At 36.1% G+C, this 26,111-nt stretch overlaps 1 protein-coding gene across 1 annotated transcript in view; it reads right to left on the bottom strand.

Moving 5' to 3' along the window:
* The window catches only part of LOC117782724 (myosin-VIIa), a 203,293-nt gene that overhangs the window by 31,262 nt on the left and 145,920 nt on the right, over positions 1 to 26,111 (bottom strand). Inside the window, exons 17-19 of the mRNA XM_034619756.1 lie at positions 22,259 to 23,234; positions 9,829 to 10,127; positions 5,088 to 5,420 (exon numbers count right to left, since the gene is read on the bottom strand). Of these exons, the coding sequence (XP_034475647.1) occupies positions 5,088 to 5,420; positions 9,829 to 10,127; positions 22,259 to 23,234 (1,608 nt within the window). The remainder of the gene's footprint in view (positions 1 to 5,087; positions 5,421 to 9,828; positions 10,128 to 22,258; positions 23,235 to 26,111) is intronic.

The following is a 26,111-nucleotide window of genomic DNA, read 5'->3' on the forward strand; positions in this document are numbered from 1 at the left end:
AAAGCCGTTCTCATTAACCACAGATGCAAGCAATATTGCTATAGGAGCAGTACTATCTATAGACCATAAACCTATATGTTACGCAATCCGAACACTAAACGAGCATGAAATAAACTACTCTGCAATTGAAATAGAACTTTTAGCGATTTTCAAATATTTCAGGTCCTATCTTTTCGGGAGAAAATTCGAAATTCTCAGTGACCACAAACCTTTAGTTTGGTTAAACAAAGTTAAGGAACCAAATATGAAATTACAACTATGGAAAATAAGACTTGATGAATTTGAATATCATATTAAGTATATCCCAGGAAAAGAGAACTATGTCGCAGATGCTTTATCAAGAATTAAACTAGAAGAGAATCTATTAGAAGAAATTTCCAACAGTACAGCAGCAACAGTGCATAGCGCACAAGAAGATAATCAAAATTATATTTCAATTACAGAAAGACCAATTAACTATTACAACAGACAAACAGAATTTATTAAAAGTAACAATAACGAAGTAAATGTATTGCACTATTTTCAAAAGACTAGAACACAAATTATGTACAAGGAAATGACAAACGCCCACGCTTAGGAATTTATTAAAGAATATCTGTGTACAAAGAAAAGCGTTGAAAGATTTCATAAAACCGGTAATTAAAAGTTCAGAATTATAAACAGTGAATTAGATCCAGAAAATAAGTTATCTAGGCTCGAAATAATACTTTATACATATAATCACAAAAGTAAACATAATACTACAGGTAGAACACCAGCAGACATTTTCATATACGCAGGTGCCCCAGAATATAACACTCAATTAAATAAAGCAAAATCAAAATCAACTAACCCATTTAAAAAGACAGGTAATTTGAAACAAAAAGCCTAGAAACATTTCGAAGAAACAAATAGAGGCAGAAGAATTATACACTACAAATCTAAGTTTAAGAAGAAAAAGAAAATTAACAAAAATAAAAACGATAGTTTCAGATCAACACCAAATGACAATCAGGAAACCACAATACTATTCTTAATAATATTGTTGACTCAACAAACCAATGGCCAAAGCTTAGAAATAAACCCGATCCAATCAAAAAATGTATATCTTACATTCACAACAGGAACTAAAAACTTATCAATCAATTACGAATACCATTACTTAACTGTCAATTTAACAAAAATTGAAGATACATACAACAATCTAATAAAACAAGCAAATGAATTCGAAACATTAACACAAGTACAATATTTAACAAAGAAATTTTAAAAGGAATATGAACGGTTTTAAATTAGCAAAACGTAATAAAAGAGGTCTTATTAATTTTGTAGGAACATTATACAAATAAATGGAATTAGAAACAAAAATAAATAAGCTTTCAGATACAGTGTCCAAGCAAATGAATTGAACCAAGTAATAGACGCAGGAAAAAAAAGGAATAGAAGTTATAAACACTTTAAGGTTAATTAATGAGGAAGAAGAAAAATTAGCAATAATTACATTTACAAGAATTACACATACAAGAACTTACGAAAGATATAGAGCTAGGAATGCAATTGACAACATTAGGTATTTTTAACCCTAAATTACTAAAACATAGCCCATTATCACACGTGAATTCTGAAAAGATTTTAAACATTAAAACATAAAACTTAAAAACTGTTTGAATAGAGAAATAACAAAATTTCTGATATCCAATTTTGTGACGAACAAAATTCAGTTTAATATAAAAATTATAAATAAAAATATAAATTAATAAAAAAAAAAATTAAAACGAAAATTGGCATTGAGCAAATTGCGCAGAAAAGGTGAGCTTCTCTGACACAAAAATTCCATCTTGCGCAGTGCCGAATGCCAATTCTCGTTTTTATACCAGTTACTTAAAATATAAGTAAACGGGTATATTGTGTTCGTTGGAATGTATGTAACAGGGAGAAGAAGGCATCTCCGACCCTATAAAGTATATATATTCTTGATCACCATCAATAGCCGAGTCGATATAGTCATGTGTGTCTGTCCGTCTGTGTGAGCGCCTAGATCCCAGATACTATAAGAGATAGAGATACCAAACTTTCACCCACAGACTTGAAATGCGATGGAGCAGGTCAAGTTTATTTCAAATTTTTGTCACCCCCCATTCCGCCCCCGCAAATCGCGTTCGTCTGTATAAACAACAGTACCTCAGAGACTATCAGAGTTAGAGTTACTAATTTGACACACAGATTTCTATAAGCCCCACGCAAATCAAGTTTGTTTCAAATTTAAGCCACTCCCCCTTCCGCCCCCACAAATCAGGAAAAACCACCACACCCACAGTTTTTAAGATATTAAGTTTCTTGTGATAATAAACTATAACTATTCAAAAGACATATTTTTGTTTTTGCCTAATTTATCTCATACAATATTTTGTAAACCATAAAAGTTTGAATTGATTTCAAACTACCCAGTGAACCAAAGTGCGGACGTTGAGCGAGCATGTCGCAAAATGTTCGAAAATGAGCTTAGAATCGGACAAGTTGCGGACAACAAATGAGCGATGTCTGAAGTTACGCAAAACTCTCGTTTTAGAGCTTAAGAACGGTCGGTAATCGGATCATAAGTGAGCGAAAACTGAAGTTCCGGTCAACAGTCGCCAGCAAGCTCATCAGCGCGCAGGAAACGGACATGAACATGTTGCAACTCAAAATTTTCGCGATGCTGCTTCGGGACGGTAAATAAATGACTTCGGCCTACATAAATAAGTTTCGGCCCAAGACACGACAGAAAATGTATTGACAACAATTGTTGTTGTTGTTATGTTTTTGGTCGTGTCGTCCGTTTTGTTGCGTTCTCTATGCAGTTCTACATTTGTGCTCTTTAAAATTTTGGCAAGGAGAGCGAACACGTGTGCCGTATTTTGTGAAGAAAAAGTAAGTATTTAACTGAATTCTACTTATATGTTTTATATATTGATGAAAGCATCAAAATATTAAGTTTTAGTTAGTGGTGCTTGTCGTGCGTGGTTCACTTTTGATTTTTCACGTGCTGCGCCGCTGCGGAGCCTTAAGCAACAACAACAAAAACTTAATAGTTTGAGAAGTCTTGCTATATTTATAACTTGTATGTACGTATTTTAGTCTTTGTTTTTTTTTTACATTAAAGCGTGGAGCATTATACCTGCTAAGATCGCCACAATTTAAAGGGGAGTATATTTATTTTTATAACATATACATACATATATATACACATATGTAAATTATTAATAGTAAATGTTCTATATTCGCAGTGGGCTTTAACAAAAATTTGCGTTGGAAGATGGTGATTTTGATCGGACTACCCAGAGATTTTTCCAATACGCCCAGGACCGTGTGTCCAAATTAAACAAAAAATTTAAAACAAACAATATAATTTAGATATAGCTATATATTATAAAATGAATTTGTATATTAAAATATATATATATATATTCTTAATCGTGCTTTTTTAATTATTATTGCAAATTTTATTCTTTTCGAATTACAAATAATATCGTTGCCGATACTGTTTCGATATTGTTTACGAGTCAAAAACAATATCATTTAAGAAACGTTTTTAATATCACTAGCGTATCATATAATCAATTACTCCCGACTCGTTTTTAATATAAAAAGCGTCCAACAAAAGTTTCGGAAAAGGCTCGCAAACGATACTTTTGTAAGCTATCGCGAACGAGCGTTTCGCTGCCACAAACTAATATCGTTCTCGGATACGCAACTGAGAGTTTTGCACGTTTTAGATCCGCAAAATTTATCACAAAAGGCTTGCAAACGATACTTTTGTAAGCTATCGCAAACGAGCTTTTCGCTGCCACAAACTGAGCGAGAGGTGATTTATTTTCCTATCGTTCGTGGATCTGAAAACGGACGTTTTGTCCGCTTGAAACCCGCAAAGCTATCATTAATGATTCCGTCAACGAAGTTTTGGCCCACTGGGTTAATATATATTTAAATTAAGTAAAAAGTATCCTATGGTTGGGATCTCGACTATAGCATTTCCCACTTGTTTTTTTAATGCATTTTGAATAAGAGTAACACTTTAAATTATTTGCTCTAGGTGTCGACATATTTTCACCTAAATAAAAATATAATGAATGAACTGAAAGTTGAGCGGGAAAGTATAAATTATCTAAAAACTAGTTGACTTATGTAAGCAATAGTATTTGATACAAATTTCAATTAATTTAGTTAGAAACAAAGATTATAATAAAAAAAAAATGGTTCATTATATGTAAGCAAATACTTTTATATGAGCGTTCTAAATGTATTTCGTTGTTGTTACCAGTATAGTATTTACAAAAGCTTTGTATTTTATCATTTTATTTCCCAAGCTCATGATTTCGTCGGAAATTGAATGGGGAATTTTAAAAAAATAGTCTCATATTTTTACGATTATCGCAACACGCTTAAAAATCAAAATAAAAAATAAAACTGGGTTTTTTTTAGGTTCTTACGGACAAATATTTTATTATATTTTTTTTCCAAAACGCTACTATCATGTCCCAATACAAATCCGGTTACTTGATCATTCGATTAACAATACACACGGAGATAACAATTTTTTTCATAACGTATGATAACTGATAATAATTGCTTCGTACAAACGGTAAAAAAATGTAGTAGTCTGATTTGTATAAGAAGCTATCATGTCATTTAGCAGGTATTGATTACTGATACATTAGAAGTAACGAAGGTATTCTGCTTAAAAAACCTGTCGAATAAACCCAATGTTAGAAATAACGACCCTTTGCTCTTGAACGACAGAAACTGCAGTTGAAATGCCTTCTCTTGCACATATTTTCGCTACTTTTATTCTTTTCTTATATACAAACATGTTGATGTAATCGGATTCTAGAATCAACAAATTTGTGTTATAGAATATTTTGTAGATAAAAATTGAGAGTTCAAATTATCAGGTTGTCCGAATTATTGAAATAGTACAGTAATATATTTTTGAGTTACAGAAGTTTATTCAAGAAAAATTTAAGAAGTGCTCCTTTTTTCACGCTTTAATTCCGCGAGCGAAGCGACCAGGGGCGAAGCCCTCTATTTTCTCATAAAATTACTCGTTGGTTTTTTTTAAAAAAACATACCTGGTTTTGGTATTCCCTTTTGGAGACAGTGCGATACCTCTCCCATTTTGCCATAACATCACAAACTTTTTCTTCCGATGAAAGACTTCTTTCGGTATTTCCTAATACTTCATATATTGCGTATCCTTGGGACTTCTCTTGGAGACCAATTGTTTTTTTTATTATTTCTATGACATCATTAGCAGTTGAGCTAGGCTGAAACTCAAATGAGTAATATTGGCCATCCATGAAGTAGATCCTTGAATAACATGGTCTGCGATTGGTCGTACATAAAATCTCTTCACAGCTCGGAGTCCATTGTCGTCGTCTTGTGCCTTGAGTTCTAAAAAAGCACTAAACAAAGACCAAATAGATTAGAAAATTGCAAGATAAAAACCAGAGGACTCCGCCCCCTGCTCGCTTCGCTCGCCTACCCCCGGCTCACTTCGCTCGCGGTAAGCTGCGGCTACAGTCGAGCACGCTCCCTGAGCCCAGGTACTCTTTTATAAAAGTTGATTTTCAACCAATTGTTCCTATGGCAGCTATATGATATATGGAACCGATTTTAACCAAAGCTGGTCAGAATGTAGAAAACCAACATTAATGCATATTCTATCAGTTTGGTTAGGATGTCTTTAAAAAAAACAAAAAACTTTTTCATACTAAAGCTCGATTTTCTACCGATCGGTCAACTATATGACAACTATATGATATAGTATATTTGATTTGAAAGAACTTCAGCCAGGATGAACAAAACCAAGTTAAATGCATATTCTATCAGATTGGTTAACATGTCTCAAAAAACAAAACACTTTTTCATACCAAAACTTCATTTTCGATGTATCGTTCCCATGGCAGCTATATGATATAGTGGTCCGATTCAAAAATAAAAACAACTTGATCTGCCTATGGTATCCATACAAAGTTTGAAGTCTCTAGCATTTATGGTTTCTGAGATCGACGCGTTCAAACAGACGGAGGGACGGACAGACAGACGGACATGGCTTAATCGACTCGGCTGTTGATCCTGATCAAGAATATATATACTTTGGGGGGTCTGCCACGCCCCCTTCTGCCTGTTACATACATTCTGCCAAACACAATACACCCTTTTTTGTCCATTTTTAATAGGCTCAGGGTATAACAAGTCAGATGACTCTGTCTATGCCACGGGGACGCAGCTCGACAGACACACAGACCCGAGCCAAAATCAGAATATATAATCTCTTTTCTCAAGCGAGAGATCAAAATTATTCTCAGTATCAGTCAGACTAAGGTGAGTTTATAATAAGGTGCCTCCGCGCTAATGACTAAGGCAGCAATATGTACACAAAGAATTCAAAATTTTTATTAAAAATACGCGTCGATTGATAGCTCGATCACCCAAATCCGACAACTGGTTCAAAAGATAAATAAATTTGAAACTTTTAGCGGGCTTCTCAAAATGATATGAAAAGTCAGTTTGTTTGTTTGTTGGTATAAAAGCGCGAAAAAGCTTAGGTTTGATGATGGGGATTTTATCCTCTATGAAAATCTATAAATGTTTGTTATACGACTTTTTGAAAAAACCGCTAGTTTATCGGGAAAACGCTATATCCCGCTAAAACTAACAGTTTTCTAACAGTTTTCAAGCCGTACAAGCTACAGATATATCCCATAAATCGTTAGAAAGTTAAGTTCGAGGGCTTTTAGGCGTACACGTAAACTTTTTTTCTAAAGCGCTCATGTCAATTTTTAAAGGTGAAAAAAATGTTTTTTTTCTTACATTTAGTCTTTACATTTTTGAAATATTGGAGTTCAACATCTTTATCAAATTTCAATATGTTATAGTCAATGAAATTCCCCGTTTTTTTGATGTATCACACATCTCTCTAAAAATTCGCTTTCTTAAGATATTAACAAATAAGTGTATATGTACATATTACAAAGAGTTGAAATATGTCAGCAGCAATAACGTGACATAGCTTTTCCGTGTTAAGGTAACACTTAGAGCGAAACGACCGCGGAATCAAAAACTCCATACAAAATAAACGGTAAAATAAAATTTTACGATTTGCAGTTTGATATTTGGTTCACACTTCTCGCTACTTAACGCTACATATCGGCATAACGTTGTGTTAACTATAACATGGAACTGTTAAGAGCACAACAAGAAAGCGTTGTTTTCATGATTTTGGAAAAGTGGATGAGGTGCAGCTTATAAATGCCGATAAAATAAAGAACGCTGATATGAATAAATATAAAAAAAATAAAATAAAACTTTCTTCAATGATAATATTAATTAAATAAAATTAAATATATGCAATAAGCATGCATAACTATGAAACTACATGAATACAAATAACAAACATAATTAATTTAACGCTTCATTTTTGTCATTTTGTTTTGCTTATGAACAGCTGATTTGGCTTAACAGGTCTCAATAAAAGCGCACGGTATGAACAACTTTTTTATTTTATGAGATATTATAACCAAACTTATAGTCTTATACATCCATAACGAAGTTGGTTCGGACCACTATATTATATAGCTGTCGTAGGATTGATCGGGTGAAAATCAAGTTTTAGTACACTCAGAAAAATATGCCATCCTAAAACTAGGTACGACCGTGCTTGAATTTATACCGTTTCGTTCTTAAAACTTTGAGTTATAGTTAGTTTAAGATATGTTTGTACTTAGTTTAGTTTTTTTCAAGATTGAAAGGAAGTTAAAAATAAGATCGTTTAGTACTTTAAACAAGTACGTTTTGGGATATTTCTTTTTCATTGTCGCACTTTAGAATTCTCAACTGGTTCTAGCTACGCAAATATGACGTTAAGGTTGGATGGCTGGTAAAATCAGCACCTATTTCGAAAGGTCGCTTACCATAAAATACACCATTATTAAATGGTATTTCATTTTGGTATTTTGAATAATTTTAGTACACATACATGTACATGCCTGCATGTTTTAAGATTAAAGTTAAAGAACTTAGACGGCTTTTGAGATCGTTTGTACTTGAAAATTGCCTGTTTAAGTACGGAAATCTTGATTTTTTTTCTAAGTGTATGAAAAACTTTATTGTTTTAGTAGACATCATAACCAAAATTATAGAATATGCATTTAAGTTAGTCTTAGTCTAGGGATTAGATGAAAATTGAACAGTTGCTCGATAAAAACTTCAGCGTGAGCCTAAGTAGCAAAGGGGACTGGACTTTATTATTAAAAAATTTGTATATTAAACGTTATTTGTTCGTCACAAAATTGGATATCAGAAATTTTGGGGCTTGAATATACTTTCGTCACTAGACTTTTACCTTGTGTAAAGGTTTTTTTTTGTGTTATAGGACATACTATAACTTCTATGGGTTGGAAACGGTTTCTCGCTAAACAAGCGGTTTCTTTTCAAAAAATCGTGGAACAAACATTTTTAGATTTTAGGAAAGGAATTTATTCCATCACTACATCTAAGCGTTTTTAGCGCTTTGATACAAACAGACAAACAAACTGATTTTTCATCTCATTTTAATGTGTCCACTAAAAATTTCAAATTTAATTATCTTTTGAACGAGTGTCGGATTTGGGTGATCGAGGTATCAATTGACTCTTTTTAGACCCCGTACCAAAAAAAAAGTACAGGGGTCTATTGGGTTTGTTTTAACGAATATGTGCGTAACAGGCAGAAGGAGGCGTGGCAGACCCTATAAAGTATATATATTCTTGATCAGCATCAACAGCCGAGTCGATATAGCAATGTCCGTCTGTCTGTCCGTCTGTATGAGCGCCTAGATCTCAGAGACTATAAGAGATAGAGACACCAAACTTGGTATGTAGGTTCCTCAATATTGCAAGCAGATCAAGTTTGTTTTAAAATTTGGCCACGACACCTTTATCGCCCATAAATCGAAAAAAAAAATTTCATATCCAAATTATAAGAACAATTTAAAAGCTAGTGACACCAAATTGGTATGTAGATTCCTCTATCTTGCAGGCAGGTCAAGTTTGTTTCTTTTTTGAATCGGACCACTATATCATATAGCGCCCATAGGAACAATCGGTCGAAAATCAAGTTTTAGTATAAAAAACTTTTTTGTTTTATGAGATATCTAAAGCAAACTGATACAATAGGCATTTGACTTGGTTTTATAAATCCTGTCCAAAGTTGGTTCAAATCGGACCACTATATCATATAGCTGTCATAGGACCGATCGGGCGAAAATCAGGTTTTAGTATGAAAAACTTTTTTGTTTTATGAGATATCGTAACCAAAATGAATGAATATGCATAACAATTGGTTTTATATATCCTTTCCAAAGTTGGTTCAATTCGGACCACTATATATTATAGCTATTTCGACCGATCGGGCGAAAATCAAGTCTTAGTATGAAAATCATTTATTTTTAAGAGACATTGTAACCAATATGATAGAATATGCAGGCCGACTAGTTTTTGATAAGAATTAAAAAAAAAAAAAGAATGTTACCAAAAGGCCCCAACGGCCCCATTATCTGCAATCATTTAAATTTTTCCCTCCCCTATCTCATAAACCAGGTGAGTTAGCAAAAGTTTTAGTACGGTTCTTTGAAAGTTAGGAATAAACCTTTCGATCGGTATATAACTCGATAACTTGATCAGACAGTCGAAGCAAATTTTAATTGTTAGCTGTATTTATTGCTAGTTGCCTTTCGCACCCTTCGTGCTACTTTCGTCAATAGCGCGAACTGCAGTCCGCAGTGATTCCTAAGTTTGGAGAGGATTATTTTCAATAAATAAAATTACGTACCTTCTCAGCAAATCTAGCATATTTTCCTTCTTCCGATATGAAATCACTAGAGCATCGTTTTAAGTGCGCAATTAAATATTTTCGGATTGATTTTGTGGATGGCAGAATAACACTACAGGCAACAGATAACAAAGCCCAATGTCTCAGATTTACTCTCGAGTTAGCATCTGGATGATCTGTTGTTTGCTTTATGAGTTGCAGATATAGTTCATTAAGCAGAGAGTCCTTTCTCATACATTTATCCAATATAGATTGAACAATTCGAATATGTTCATCTTCAGCTCTGTTAACTGCTTCACCTGTAAATAATTTTTTAATTTTTGTGTATAAGAAGCGATTTTATGTAAAAAAAAAAATATATATAACGTAAGCATTAATATTTTCACAACTTGCAAAAAAGGTTTTTTAAACAAACGTAGCCCGAATCGTCCTGAGCAACTTTTTTTCGAGTTTCTTCAAGAAACTTTCAGGACTGATAAATTTGAGTTCGCTGAATTCGAAAAATACACTCTTTTTGTTCGTCCTTGTCAGGATATTCGACAGGACAATTTTTTCGGAAATAACAGGGTACAGGTCTTTTTAATACTACAAAATACGAATATTTTCGAAAAAGTCTAAATTTTGTTTTTTTGAGCGTAAAAAAATATGGCCGTTCGCTTGCATCACAGGGGAATAACGTACGCGACTTTTAACGATAAGTTTTGTCATTTCTTGCTTCTAAAGTACTTTTTGAATTGGTAATCACTTATATAACTATAAATATGCAATTTACTTAAATTTAAGTGTCTATTATTTATAAAATATATTAATTTATAAGCTTTTTTAAATGAACAATTGCTTGAGTTGATAGATTCTGTAGAAGAGATAATAAGTTTACCAGCTTTAATAGTGATGGGACTCCGATTATGTTGTCGACAACAGTCAATCTAGAAACCCAAACTATTCCGAAACCATTAGAAAATTATTGAAAATGATAATTCCGATGCATTTCTTTAAGATTTAAGCCTCTCATTCAATGCTTCCCAAGACATTCAGGCGACATTTTCACCTAAAGTGTCGCCCTCTCCGGGTATCGTAAACTTATTCAATGCTCCATCACCTTCTGCAGCTGATTATATTACTTTGACAACAGATTCTTCCCAAGTCATCGTGTCTTCATTGCTAGTTGGATCTGGTTGGAAAGGTAGACCACCTCGCAATGCAGTTCCTAAAAAAAGAGCTGATTACGTTGCTCCTTTTACATCCAAAATCTCTAATTTAAATGTTGTTGCTCCTCGTAAGCAAGTATTTGTGTCTATGTTATTCTCGGACACTACTTGTGAATCTGTAGCGGCATACATTTCTAGAAAAACTTTTTGTAATGTTTCAATTATTTTGCCACGCCCAGTGAAATTGCATCTTTTAAAATAAGTTTCCCTCAAGACTCATTTATTTACTAATTTCGCTCTCAAATTGATTGGTCTTTTTTAAGCTCGTACCACAATGTTAACTTCGCAGCTTCTGCTTTTTATGAGTAAGTCTTTTCAGTTTTTGATAGTTATGTCCCTAAGGTATCTCAAACTGGTTCATCCAGGGGTTCGTTATGGTTTACTCCTCGGTTAGCCCAACTTAAGAATTTAAAATCCCGCCTATTTAAGAAGTTTAAGAATTCACAGACTCAGTTCAATTTTTTTTGAATATTCAATTGCTCGTTCAAACTTTCTTACTTTGAATGCATCATTTTATAATGCATATCTGACCAGATGTAAAATTAATTTTCGTCGTGATCCGAAATTATTTACCAAATTCGTTAATTTAAATAAATAATTATTATTTAATAATAATAAATCTGACAATGATGGACATATTGCCGATCTGTTTGCATCCTTTTTTCATTCCCCTCCCTTTGCCGACTCATTCTTTTATCCCTACCCACTAATGCAGTATTATTGTATTGTATTATGCCTGCAGTAATTGACCACGATTGCCTCCTTTCCTTTTTAAAATCTCTTAAAAATTCATATTCATCTGATCCGGATAATATTCCAAGCGCTGTCCTGAAGCGGTGCGCTGACTCTCTTTTTCTCTCTTTTCGAAAAGATTAGAGCCTCCCAACTGCAACATTTCTATTATCCGATATTAACTGAATTCCGGCATAGTTTTGTCAGGCGGCGCTCGGTTTCGACCAATCTTTTCGTATTTTCTACCATTGTTAACTCGGGACTTTAGCAAGGCATTTGATTCTGTCAAACACTCTCTCCTTCTTCATAACTTATATCATCTTGGTTTTACACTTATATTTACTCAATGGATTAGAGCTTGTCTTATACGAGGGTGGGCTGATAAATAGTTGGCCTACCAAAGAAAACACGGTTTTTTTTTATTTTTCTTTTTTATTTTTCAACATAATCTCCTTTAAGACGTATGCACTTAGTCCAACGGTCCTCCAATTTTTTTATACCTTCCATAAAATATGACTGGTCCAGGTCCTCAAAATAGGCGTTTGTTTCACAGATCACCTGTTCATTCGACTGAAATTTCTTTCCACCAAGCCATTTCTTTAAGTTTGGAAATAGATAATAGTCACATGGTGCTAAATCTGGAGAATAGGGGGGATGTGGAAGAATTTCATAGTGTAGTTCACACAATTTCATCATGGCAACAACGCTCTTGTGAGCCGGAGCGTTGTCCTGGTGAAACAGAACTTTTTTCTTTGCCATGTGCGGCCTTTTTTTCTTTAGTTCTGAATCGAACTGTCCCAAAAGGTTAGAATAGTATTCTCCATTAATTGTTCTGCCTTTTTCTAGATAATCCACATGAATTACGCCTCGGGCATCCCAGAAAACCGTTGCCATTACCTTGTTGGCCGACAAACCAATCTTTGCCTTTTTCGGCGCCGTTTCTCCGGTTGAAATCCACTGCTTTGACTGTTCCTTGCTTTCTGGTGTATGGTGATGTATCCAAGTTTCGTGGACAGTCACAAAACGACGCAAAAATTCATTCTTATTTGCGTTTAACAATGCCAAACTCTCCTTCGCAATGACCAAGCGGTTGCGTTTGTGTTCCGCTGAGAGCAATCGCAACACCCACCTTGACGAAAGCTTACTCATATTTAAATATTCGTGTAAGACGTTTCCAACACGTTCACGAGAAATGTTTAGGGCCTTAGCAATCTCTCTCAGCTTTATTCGGCGATCATCCAATATCATTCCGTGGACTTTATCTACCATTTCTGGGGTTGTCACCTCTCTGGGACGTCCCGGACGGTCCTCGTCAAAAATGCTTGTCCGCCCGCGCCTATACTCAGCAGTCCAATATTTAATGGTCGAAATCGATGAAGCTGATTCCCCATAAACTTCGATTAACTCATTTTATATATCATCGTTGGATTTCTTTTTTAAAAACAGAAATCTAATGACAGCTCGATATTCTATTTTACTCATTTTGGGGACAATGCAAAAGTGACCATGCTAAAACTCCCGCCAAAATTACCAGTGTTGAGAAAAACGCCTAAAACTTTTTCAGCAATCAGCCGATAGAAAACACTGATCGAATAAAATATTTATGGGTTGTTTAAGATGTTTTTTTTTGGTAAGGCCGATTACTTATCAGCCCGCCCTCGTAAATAGATCTCAGCGAGTGCGATTTAAATTGTCGTACTCTAAGTCCTTTTTTTGTTACATCTGGTGTCCCTCAAGGAAGTCATCTTTGACCCTTACTATTTTACCTTTATATAAATGACCTGTCACTCGCATTAGCACACTCTCGTGCCTTAATGTATGTAGACGACGTCAAACTTTGCTTATCCTTTAACGATCCTTTTTCTCCTATCCTTTTGCAATCTGATTTAGTCTCCCTTAATAATTGGGGTTTCATCAATTGTTTACCTCTTAATATCTCCAAATGCAACGTCATGAGCTTTAAACGTGGCAAGCCTTATTTATTTGATAACTCAATTGATGACAAATCATTAAAGCGTTTGTTTAGAGTTGTAGACCTGGGCATTATTTTTGAGCCTAATTTATGTTTTAGTGTTTCATCTAAAGCATCCGGCGTCCTTGGGTATATCAAGAGATGGTCTAAAGAGTTCGACGATCCCTATACAACTTAGCAACTCTTTATTTCGCTTCTCCGGCCCATTCTTGAATGTGCTTCTTGTATTTGATATTCTCAGTACCAACGATACCAGGATATAACTGAATCCGTCCAAAAGCAGATTCTTATATTTGCCCTTCGAGGCCTAAATTGGGACCCTGATAGACATCTTCCACCTTATGAGGATAGACTTCGTATGATAGACTTACCTTCCTTAAAACAGCGCAGAGTTTGGCTATTTTATCAGGTGAGATCGACTCCAACTATTTGTTAGCATAGTCAATCTTAATATTCCATCCCGCCCTTCTAGACATTTTTTTCCCCTTCAACTCTACGTTTGCTCAACAAATTACTCCGAACATGAAGCCTTCCCAACAATTTGCAAAAACTATAATAAACTCTTTCACATATTCTCTTTCGACTCTAACGCCGATCTTTTGAGAAATTCCGTAATAAGTTGTTCACATCCATAATTTGTATAACTTTTACCCCTATTATGAGTTTAATTTTAAGTACCTGTAAAAAGTTAATTCCCTAATGGGACGGGGGTCAGGAATTAATGTTGTTCAACAAACGAAAAAAAATATAAAATAAAATAACATTTTTCGTAAAAAAATTTCTAAAAATTAATTACCGCTTTCCCCAGATTTGGTCGAAAAAGCCAGATTTTGCAGAGAAAGCTAGATTTGGCGGACAAATTACAGATTCGGCGAAAAATAAACCTAATCTTTGGTTGATATATCTTTAAAAAGAAAAAAATTGCTTCAATGACAGCTGTAGGATATCGTTATCCTATTTTGACAAAAATTTGACAGAATGCAACAGGCAGTCCCAAATACATAATCTGCGAGTTTGGCTGCTTTAACTTAAGAAACAAAATCGTTTTTTGTATTAAAGGTTAATTTGAACCCGATTGTTCCTATGACAGCTATTTGATATAGTCATCTAATTTAGTAATGTAAAAAAACATCGAATTTTATTTAACGATGTTTCGCGATGTTTTTGCAAAAACATCGGTCGTAACGATTAAGACTGCTATAAAAGCCAAACATACAATAAATATGATTGCTTCGGAAGCACTAATTGTTATAATTATATGTCGGAGATTGTATTACGCGGTATTGGATTAGCCATGTCCACGTACTGTGTGGTAGTGAGATTTGCTGTTCGTTATATCAGCCCTGGTTTAGTGGGACTCAGTGTTTATGAACTGGAGTCGAGTGTGGCTCCGTATGCATTGCTAGTGTTGGAAAAGGAACGAACGGTCAAATGACAGTCGAAGTGTTGACAAACGTTCTCTTAAGAAAAACGAACAGGAAGCTAGCAACACGGCTGCGGAGACTCGCTGCACTAACCGAAGAATAATTAAAACATCAAAGCTCAATTACACAAAACAATGGCTGGTAATAACCAAGACGATGTCATCCTGACTGAAGGAGATAATATTTCCCCGACATCAGAAGTGGGATCTGCCCTCCCTAATGATCCTGGCAATGAAACCTACCTAACATCGTTAAAAGCTCAAAACCGCAATCTGCTGGAAATGATCAAGAATATGCAGACACCAAGAGCGCCGGCAGCGGACGGGAAGGCATTAAACGTAACCTTGCCGAAATTTAATCCCGACGGTGCTGGGGCGGACGCTTCAGCTTGGTGTACAACCGTCGACCTCATTTTTGCGGACAACGTGCTCGAAGGTAGCGGCCTTGTTATATCGTTGAGCAAGGCACTGGAAGGCAGCGCATCACAGTGGCTTTCCCAAATATGCTTTGCCGGCATTACTTGGGCACAGTTCAAGGAGCTGTTTATTCAACGCTTTGTCGGCATTGAGACGTCTGCTGCCATTCTACTGAATGTGCTGAATGGTCGTCCAAAACCTGGAGAAGGCTTCGCTGCGTATGGCAGCCGAAATGTCACCCTGCTAATGTCCAAGTGGAAAACTATGGATCTGGAGGAAGTCGCCGTGTCTGTAGCGGTGGCTCACTTGGCGCAAATAGATGACAAGCTGCTGCGCGGGGTATTTACGACCATTGTGAAGACTCGGAACGAGCTACAACAACAGCTACAAGCACACGCCTTCAAAAAGCATAACTCAGACGATAATGCAGGACTGGAACGCAAGAAGTCAAAATTTACGGCACAGGTGAAGTGCAACTATTGTGGAAGAACTGGCCATAAATATGCCGAATGTCGTGCTAGACTGGAGAAGGAGCAGAACAAAGGAAGGCTCAAAACGGAAGCAGCACGTCTGGAGCGAGAGATCGGTCAAACGTCAAGTGCTTCAAGTGTGACGACATTTCGGACATTTCGCATCCGCATGTCCTAAAGGTCGAACAAGTGGAAACAACAAAACCTATGAGAAGCGTGTACAATTGATCTGTCCGGTGAGTCTGTTCCATTTTTTTTTGACTCTGGAGCTGAATGTTCTCTGGTCAAGGAAAGTGTCGCTGATAAATTTAAAGGAAAAAGACTCCACAATATTGCCAGGTTGAGAGGGTAATGAGTACACTCAAAAATTTGTTGACTGCTGTTGAAACAAGCTCTAGATCCTGGCAGGATGCGTTGGGGGAGGTGCAGTTGGCACTTAATTGTACGCTTAATCGGGTTACCAAAGCAAGCCCATTAGAACTTTTAATTGGTAAAGTGGGTCGTCCGTTGGGGTTGATCCCAATTAGCAACGAAGAAACCGAAATTGATCGGTCAGTATTGAGAGAGCAAGCAGCTAAAACATGCAAAATGCCAGCGTGTACGAGAAAAAACGATTTGATGAAAATAAAGCTAAGGTAATTAGATTCAATGTGGGCGACTATGTATTGCTAAAAAACAGCGAAAGGCAGCAAACAAAACTAGATCCAAAATTTAGAGGCCCGTTTTTGATTACAGAGGTTTTGGACGGAGACCGATACATGTTAAAATCCACGAAAAACAATAGACATTATAAGTATCCACATGAAAGTTTGCGTAAGATGCCAGATGTTGAGATGCCAGAAGAGCTGGATATTGACAGAGAAGACTTAAGTTTGTCGAATGAGATTGTTGAATCAGACGAGGACAATCGTGAAGCCATTGTGTATGGTGATGGACGAGGTTGATCGTGAAGCTGTTGTGTACGGCGATGGACGAGGTTGATCGTGAAGCTGTTGTGTACGGCGATGGACGAGGTTGATCGTGAAGCTGTTGTGTACGGCGATGGACGGGGTTGGTCGTGAAACTGTTGTGTACGGTGATGGACGAGAAGTAGTTGTGTTTTCATTTAGTATGACAAAGTTCGAGCGATATGTTTGCTATAAGTTCCGTGAAGAAGTTTTAAATGCCAGCACAAGTGCAAGTTTTCAATTGACATGGTGTGCGGGGCATCGAATGAAATAAAGTAGTTGATAAAAAAAAAGTTAAGAAAAGAAGATTGAATTTGATATCATGGTTGTGTACCTTGATTTAAGAGTTGATATAAGACAGTTTAAGTAACGCAATGTAATTTGGTCGATCTAATCAAACACGGATAAATATTTTGTTTGAAATAATTTATAAAGAGAATGTGAAACTAGAGATTGTGTTTATGATCTAAGATGTTGAATCAAAATTATAATAAAGGAAATCAGACAAAGAAATGAGTTTTCTGTGGACACGAGGACGTGTGAATGTCAGAACGGCCGTGTCGGAGATTGTATTACGCGGTATTGGATTAGCCATGTCCACGTACTGTGTGGTAGTGAGATTTGCTGTTCGTTATATCAGCCCTGGTTTAGTGGGACTCAGTGTTTATGAACTGGAGTCGAGTGTGGCTCCGTATGCATTGCTAGTGTTGGAAAAGGAACGAACGGTCAAATGACAGTCGAAGTGTTGACAAACGTTCTCTTAAGAAAAACGAACAGGAAGCTAGCAACACGGCTGCGGAGACTCGCTGCACTAACCGAAGAATAATTAAAACATCAAAGCTCAATTACACAAAACAATGGCTGGTAATAACCAAGACGATGTCATCCTGACTGAAGGAGATAATATTTCCCCGACATATATTTTAAAACATTGTTAATCAAAAATGTGGAACAATGGAATTTAATCAACGGAATTTATTGTGATTAAGGCTGCAAACCGGTTCTGAACCGAACCTCGCTAAGATGGTTCGGTTCGGGCTTTTGAGCAATCCGAGCCGAATCATGAGCCGAACCTTTGATATTAAATACTCCGTGAACCCAAACCAATTTCTTAAATAAAAGATTCGGTTCGTAATAAAAATAATTACATACTGTTTGTTAGTGAAGTAAATATACATCGTAATATCGACAATTTTACTTTCGCGAAAGCGGATATAAACGATTATCGTAATCTGTCAAGTTGATTATATCGATTTCTATGAAAACAAAACAACCAACTGGAGTTTGTGTTCATCGTAGTTTATTTGCAGAAACTTTCCTTGGAATTTAGTGCTAATCGAGAAGTGAAGTGATCTCAATTGCGCGGAAACAAAACAAGTTCACTTACATAAATCATTTAAACATAATAATAATAAAATAATAAGTCGTCTTTAAACAAATTTTGACTTTTATAAAATTAGGTTTGAACCCAAACCTTGGGTTAAGGAGGTATATAAACCGTATTGTGACATAATTTGGTTAGGGTGTAACGGGCAGCCCCAAATAAATACATGAGTATGGTTGATATAACTTAAGAAATAAAAATGATATAGCCACCCGATTTTGGTCAGTATGTAACAGGCAGTCCCACATGTATATTCTTTGACTTTGGTTGAGATAGCTCTAAAAGTAAAGTAAAGTGTGAACTTTGACCCCGAATTCGACCACCCTGCAATTCGAGTCTCGCAAAACGCCGTCTTATTGCACCATAAAATTATCTCAGCTATGTTGTGTGAAAATTTCAGCCTCCTAGGTCTTATGGTTTGCTTGTTCAATGATCAGTGAGAAAGTCAGTCAGTCAGGTCAAACTATTGTACAGGGTAGGCCATTTAAAGCTGACCCATGTGGTTTTGAAAAATGACATAGTTAAAACAAAAATGTTCTTCTCTGCTTAAAAATGTATTTAGTTTGGTTCAAGGAGATTTGCTCTAGCTAATATTTAAGATGGATACCGCGTAAATGAACACCCTTGCTTTAAAAAAAAAAAAGAATTCTTTGTTCAGTATTTTCCATGACATTGACCAATATTTCAGACGATATGTCAGCTATTTCAAATCGAATGTTAACTTTCAGTTGAGTATTCCTTTGATTTCAAATAACCCCACAAATAAAAGTGTGGTAACGTCAAATCTGCTAATTCCGGTGGCCAGTCAAAATCACCACTTTTTCGAAGTCAACCGCTCCACTATGGTCCGGATGACGATTCTTTTAAAATAAAGTCATTTTATAAACATGTTCAAAGTACCAATTTTTTGATGGCGATACATTTAAAATACATCCAGCTCAAATGTTGCATAACTAAAATTTTAATATTTTCCAACACTGTTTAGCAATCAGCTGTGAAACAGAGTTGATTTGAACAAAGTGCACATGAAACGGATATTCTAATTTGTAAGGCTTATTTGAATTGTCTTACAGCACTAATTCAAAAGCTTTTTTAGGAAAATTTATCATGGATTATATTTATTGTGGCTTGTACTTTGTGTTTATATATCTGCGTTGTTTATAATCAACGTGCTATTGGTTGTTATTTGTAATTTAAAAACTTGCTTCAAAAAAAATTTTTCAATAAAATTTTATCTTTGAAAAGAAATAACTAATTTTGTCAGCAATGTGACTTTATGCATTTTGAAGATTGATCAATTCTAAAATTGTACTGTTTAGCTCAAGTTGCGCATTTTGGCGCATTTCTCAAAATTTCACTTTATTGCAGCTAACCTCACGTTATAAAATGCGTAGTCGTTTAAAGTGTGGCGACAACACATGAGACAAAATTACCAAAATTATGATTTTTTGGCTTATTTTATTGTGCGCATTGGCGAAAATTACAAAAACTTGTGTTTACGAATTGAATAAATGTTAAATTTTTACAATCGACAAAAAATAGAAGTTTCCTGTTTCATACAAAAAGTCAGTTAACGACCGATTTTTATAACGTGAACATTATGATAATAAAAAGTATAGGATTCTGATCTTGATATCTGATAGCCATAACGTGAGGAGCATTATATCACATATATACGTTCAGTTTGGTCAGATATTTCGGAAAAAGCATGGTTTTTGTACAAAAGGTGACTTTTCAACCTATTATTCCTATTATTTCTATATGATATATTTGTCCGATTTAGATCAAATTTTACCAACACGTTAAGGGCATAGTAACACGCCTATCCTGCAAATTTAGTGCTGTTAGCTTGAAAAACAAATTTGCATATCGCAGAATCCAAAATAAAGGCGGCACCACGACCACTTTTGTAGGCCATTTGCGTACTTATATCATAGGCCTAATGCAAAAAACTAGGCCAAAAAACATTATTCGTTCTCGAGTTATTAATTTATTCCTAAAAAATCGTCATCCGGACCATTGTGCGCCCGTGGAACAATGGTTTCAATAAAATGATTGTTTCTTTAGCTAAATGGCATGTCCAGTTGATCCAAGAAGTTATTCATGTCATTTTAGCTGTGACTTATGCGTCGGAGAGGCGTGCGAGCTATGCCTAACTGCTGAGAGTGGAGACAACTGGTTGTCGTTGAAGTCTTCTCAATACTGGCTCGACCGGTCTCAATGATTTCATCGGAGCGTCTTGTTCGTTGTCCAGATGCATGACTGGCATTACTAAGATTACCGGTGCTTACAACTTTTGCCTATAAACCCTTAATTGGGCTCCTAACTGGAGCATTTTTCCCTCTCAGAATCAACAGCCGATTCGATGTATGTTTGTCAGTCTGTTCGTATGAACTTAAAGATCTTAGAGAAGGTAAGAGTTAGGCCTACATTTGGAATGTAGACTCCCTACAATTTAAGGCAGACCAAGTAAATAATAAAATTTTTCTACGCCCACTGTGGGGGCGTATTAATAAAACTTGATGTCAATACTGGCAAGAGTCTGCTTATGTCTCATACATCCTAAACAAGTTTGTTTAAATCGGTCCACTATATCATACAGCTGCCATACGTAAAGAAAAACTTCTTTGTTCATCTAGCCTCAACTGCATCACCGCGATCGAACCGAGCCGGGGCAACGCTCCCTAGTGGAAAAAAAAACTTCCCAAGTGAAAACATGTTTTTAAATCATTTTAAATTCAATTCACAAATTATCACTCAAACTGCAGTGGTTTTATTATGGCTTATAGCAAAATGCATTTTGCCGACCTCGAAATATTTTTGAGTTTTAAATGAAGCTCCATTATAATAATTCCAAGCATATTATTCCATTATAATAATATGCCCAGCCGATTTTCCACCATAGATTTTATTGTTAAATTTTTTAACGGAAGCTTAATTAATCCAATTGTATATAACCAGGAAGGAGAAAAAACATTATTAATTTTCTTATTTAAAAAATGTATATAAGTCTGTGAAAGTATAATGCTCTTAAAGATCGGCTGAGAGATTTTCAAGGGGGGCAGTGGCTACCCCCTTGCCCATACCTGCGTACGCCCTTGATAAAAGTTATAAACAGCGTTGATGGGAAATTAAATTATAACTATCTAATTAATTAAAATACATTATTTGTAATTGAAAAACCGCTGCTGTAGTTGATAACATTGATAACAAAGAAAACTTTCTATAAACATTTCATGTATTTCGATAAGAAAATCTGACGGGAACAGAAAAATAGCACAAAGTAGCAGTCTTTTTTTTTTTGATACATGCTCAGGTATTATGATTTGGTATCATGATACGTTATCAGTCCCGTTCACCAGAAGTATCAGAGGTTTAAAAAAAATTATCAGGGAGCAAACGTGCCTGGTGAATGCGACAATTGTGACTTTGTTTTTTTTGAAAACTCTGTATCATGAATGGATAATACGATATAAAAGCAATATCTGTTAAAAAAAAATCAATTTATTTTGGAGGTCGTTCTGAAGTGCCGCATCGACAATCAATTTTGATAAATCAGTCAAAAACTGAAAAAAAAAAATCGACAGAGTCTTTAAGATTATCAAAGAAGGTTAAAATGTCTATATTTGTGGCAGACGAGCTCTTTTGGAATGTGTGCAATATATGAAGATGGCACGTTATTTTTGGCAAGTGTTTGAACGAATTTTTAGGTTAATAAGAACATAATAATGGCGTATGGAAACCAGAAAAGGTTGAAGTGAACTGAAACTATCTGTCTGGACTGAAACTATATGGAATCTGTCATAAAATAAAGTGTTTTGATTATGTAAGATTTTTACTGTTGGCTAGTGTTATTAATAAAACAAGTAAGACTTACCAGATGTTCCAAGGCCAGAAAATTGAAGAATCGAGTCAAATATTTGAATCATTATGGCTTCATCTTGATCAGAGAGTGAACCGAGGCATGATGCTATTTGTTGTTTACTAAACGCCCAAAACGAATGAGAAAATCCTTTGTATGTTTCCCCATGGTCTTGAGGACTACTCCTTTGTTCTGTTCTTAATTTATCCATTCGATGCTTTGACAGACGTCTTAAAGTGTTTCTTAGAAATCCTCCCGATTCTTGGGGTTTTCGAACTACACTCAGATCAATTAATTGCCTTCGACATATAATAATATTTTGATATAGTCGCGTTCTATCTTCAGTTGTAATTCCTTTTCCTCGTTTGGAGCAATCAAAGTTGTTCAATATCCAATTTGACAGTAAAGGATAGTATGAAATGATTAAGGAGCCAATTTCATTCTTTTGTACCGTCTCAAAGACAAAACACTTCTGTAAGTCCAACAAAAAGCTTTTATCTTTTATTGGCTTAGATATTTGATGAGAGCTTCGATTTAGTGATAGAGTAATAAAACTATCACTTGGATGTATCATAATTGATTCTATGTCTGAGAACTTAAACTGATATATAATAAACTTATCTTCAGGTTGAATAAATAGAATTCCATCACAATTAATTCCTAAAATAATGTTATTAACAAAATTCCAATACCCTTTGTAAATAACATTAAACATTGTCGTTCCATAAAGTGGGTATTGCATAACGCAACTTAAGTACAGAACTTTAGCAGTCATTTCATTTCTCGATGATCCGTATTGCCGATGCGCCTGAGCAAGAATTGGAATCCAAAATTGTTGTTCTCTTGTTTTAGATATTCGGCTTGGTAAAAAGCTATTAATGTCACAATAATATTCGGGCTTAGGTTGATTAGATGGATCTCCTAATGCTACTTGAGCTTGCAGGCCAGCGAGTTGAAGAGCAACCTTTTCACTGACAGGAAAATCATCACACTGAAAAACATTCAAAATTTAAACTCATTAATTAAGCAAATTGAAATTATTATTTTTTTAATGAAGGAGAAGCAGTAACTGATAATAATCTTTTTCTTTAATTTAATGTTTTTGAATGACATATCTCCGCTGCTTATCTCTGAGATCAAGGTGTTCATACAGACGGACAGACAAAATGAACAAGCATCTGAGCATCGCAGCGCAGTGTATATAATTACATTGCGCTTATGAACGTATGCACACCAAAGCGGAGCGAATTCGTTTCGACGGCGAATGTGCAACGTTTTTTTCCAGAACCGCGCATGCAGCGTTTTTTCCGCTTGCCGCCAAGAACGATAAAATTAGATTGCGCAGAAATTTGCTCATGTTCTGCGCTGATGACGTCACATGTGATGCATGTGTTGAATTTTTGCCTTGTTTACATGTTAAATTACTATACTTTGGCTTTTAATACAATATAATTATAATAATATAATACGAGAAGCAGTTTTTAACTTAAAATCATTCACTTTTATTGAAAAATATTTATTAAAAATCATCACATGTGACGTTTATGCGTTTAGCTGTTTATGCGCAATGTCTTTTTTCATGGCTGTCATTTGACGAAGACATTTTTGCGAATAAAGAAACCGCGAATAAATTCGCCGCGGTGTGAACACACTTGCGATTTTGGCGCGGAAAACATCACGCGGTTTACTCGCGCCGCTGCCGCTGCGACTTATTCGCTCTGGTTTGGGAGATGCTTTATCTAGCCTCTGCGGGATTCGGTTAGCACTTGAAATTCTCGTACCCAGTGGGAACTTTGCTTCCTCTCTTAGTCGGGCTAATCTCTGAAATTCAAAGAGCACATGATCTGCATTTTCCGCCTGGTCTGAAGAGTTTGTGGGATGGTTCCGAAGCGGCTCAGCTAAGGCCACCAGTTAAACTGGCTGGGGGCCCGGGTTACCTACTATCTCAGTCGTGAGCTGAGGGCTCAGACAAGTGGCGACCGTCTGTTCTAAACAGCCTTACCCGGGTATGCGGATCTCTGCCCAGGCAGACCGCTCCTTTCTCCCCTTCTCGTGAGACCAAAAAGAACGAAGTACAATAATAACTATAAATATCCGTTGCACGCCTAACCTAGACAAAGAACGGGCTAATGTGGTAGACCATCCTCCACATTACCAGAAAGCGCAGTCTCAGTGAATGCGCGAGTAAGCATGGCTCCACTAACAGGCAAAAGCAGCAGCACCAAAAAAAGAAGGATGCTCTTTTGCGAGGGAAACCAGGGGAATTAGATGATTCCCTGGCCGCAACAGAGCAGGCAGCTGGCATGAGGGGTCCGTCCACCACAGCTGACCCCGCAACATCGACCCCACCCAATGGCGACGCCGGTTGTCATGTGTCAGTGGTTATCAACGCGCTGGAAGACCTAGCAGAGAATAAGGATCTGGTAGACGTAACGCTTGAGGCGATGGATGAAGAAAAGGCCATGTCATCCCAGGAGCTCGAAAAAGAACTTAACGTGGAAGAAGTAGGGGACTCCAGCACATCCCGTCTTCAGTCACTAGGGCCATTAAAGCCACTGCTTTGTCGCAAGTCATTTCCACCGGGCTAGTCCAGTGAAAAATCCACCACCCCAAAGCGGCCTCGGCCGTCCTGTCCAGGATATTACCCATCTGCACCTTGGGCTAGCCCATGTACAGGGGCCATGGGTCAACTGTGGCATAAAGGGCCTGTACACAGCTCCAAGGTAATCTGAAATCAAAGGGACCCATTACCAAGAACATGCATAGGGGTAAGAAAATGTATTAATTCTATCCTTTCAGAATTTCTATCTAGAGACTGCGTCCCAATTGCGGTGCAAGAGGGACGAACCGCCCATACAACGGTCGTGGCATCGGCGTATTTCGCAAGGGATGGAGCCTGCCCCCACCAGAGTTCGTGAGACTGGTGAAATACTGCCGACCCATAATCATCGGGTGCGATACAAATGCCAATCATTAGGTATGGCGTAGTACCGACACAAATAAACGAGGTGAGTACCTTATGGATTTTATATCACTGCGCTAGTGGCATACTAAAACTTTTTCTAACTCACCTGTGTCATGAGGTACGGGGTGTAAGTGGGAGGGACAAAATTTAAACGATTGCAGCTAATGGGGCTGTTGGGGCCTTTTGGTAACATTTTTTTTTTAATTCTAATTAAAAATACGCGTCGATTGATACCCAAATCTGATAACTGGTTCAAAAGATAAATGAATTTGAAATTTTTAGTAGACTTCTTAAAATGAAATGAAAAGTCAGTTTGTTTGTCTGCTTGTCTGTTTGCATCAAAGCGCTAAAGAAGCTTAAATGTAATGATGGGGATTTATTCCTTTATTTGTTATTTGTTCTACGACTTTTTGAAAAAACCGCTAGTTTAGCGGGAAAACGCTAAGTCCCGGTAAAATTGAAATCAACAGTTTCCAAACCATAGAAGCTACAGATATGTTCTATGTATCATTGGAAATGTGTGTTTGAGGGCTTTTAGGCGTACCTTTAAACCTTTTTTTCTAAAGTACTCAGGTAACATTTTACAGGTGAAATAAAGTGTTATATCTTACATTTTGCCGATTTTTGACAAAACGGCTCTAACGATTTCTGTTAAATTTTAATATGTTGTAATACGTACAATTTTTTTTTTTTGGTATATGAAACATAAATTTTGGTTGAGGGGCTTGGAAGATATTTCTATCGGTCGAAAATGTTTCTTGTTTCTTTGTCTGTTTATATCAAAGCGTCAAAAAAAAGCTAAGATGTGATGATTTGGATTTATTTCTATTAAAAAATCTAGAAATGTTTATTCTACAACTTTTTGAAAACACCACTAGTTAAGCGGTGAAACGAACAAAATAA

This window comes from Drosophila innubila (genome assembly GCF_004354385.1).
Source record: "Drosophila innubila isolate TH190305 chromosome 2L unlocalized genomic scaffold, UK_Dinn_1.0 5_B_2L, whole genome shotgun sequence".
Lineage (NCBI taxonomy): Eukaryota > Metazoa > Arthropoda > Insecta > Diptera > Drosophilidae > Drosophila > Drosophila innubila.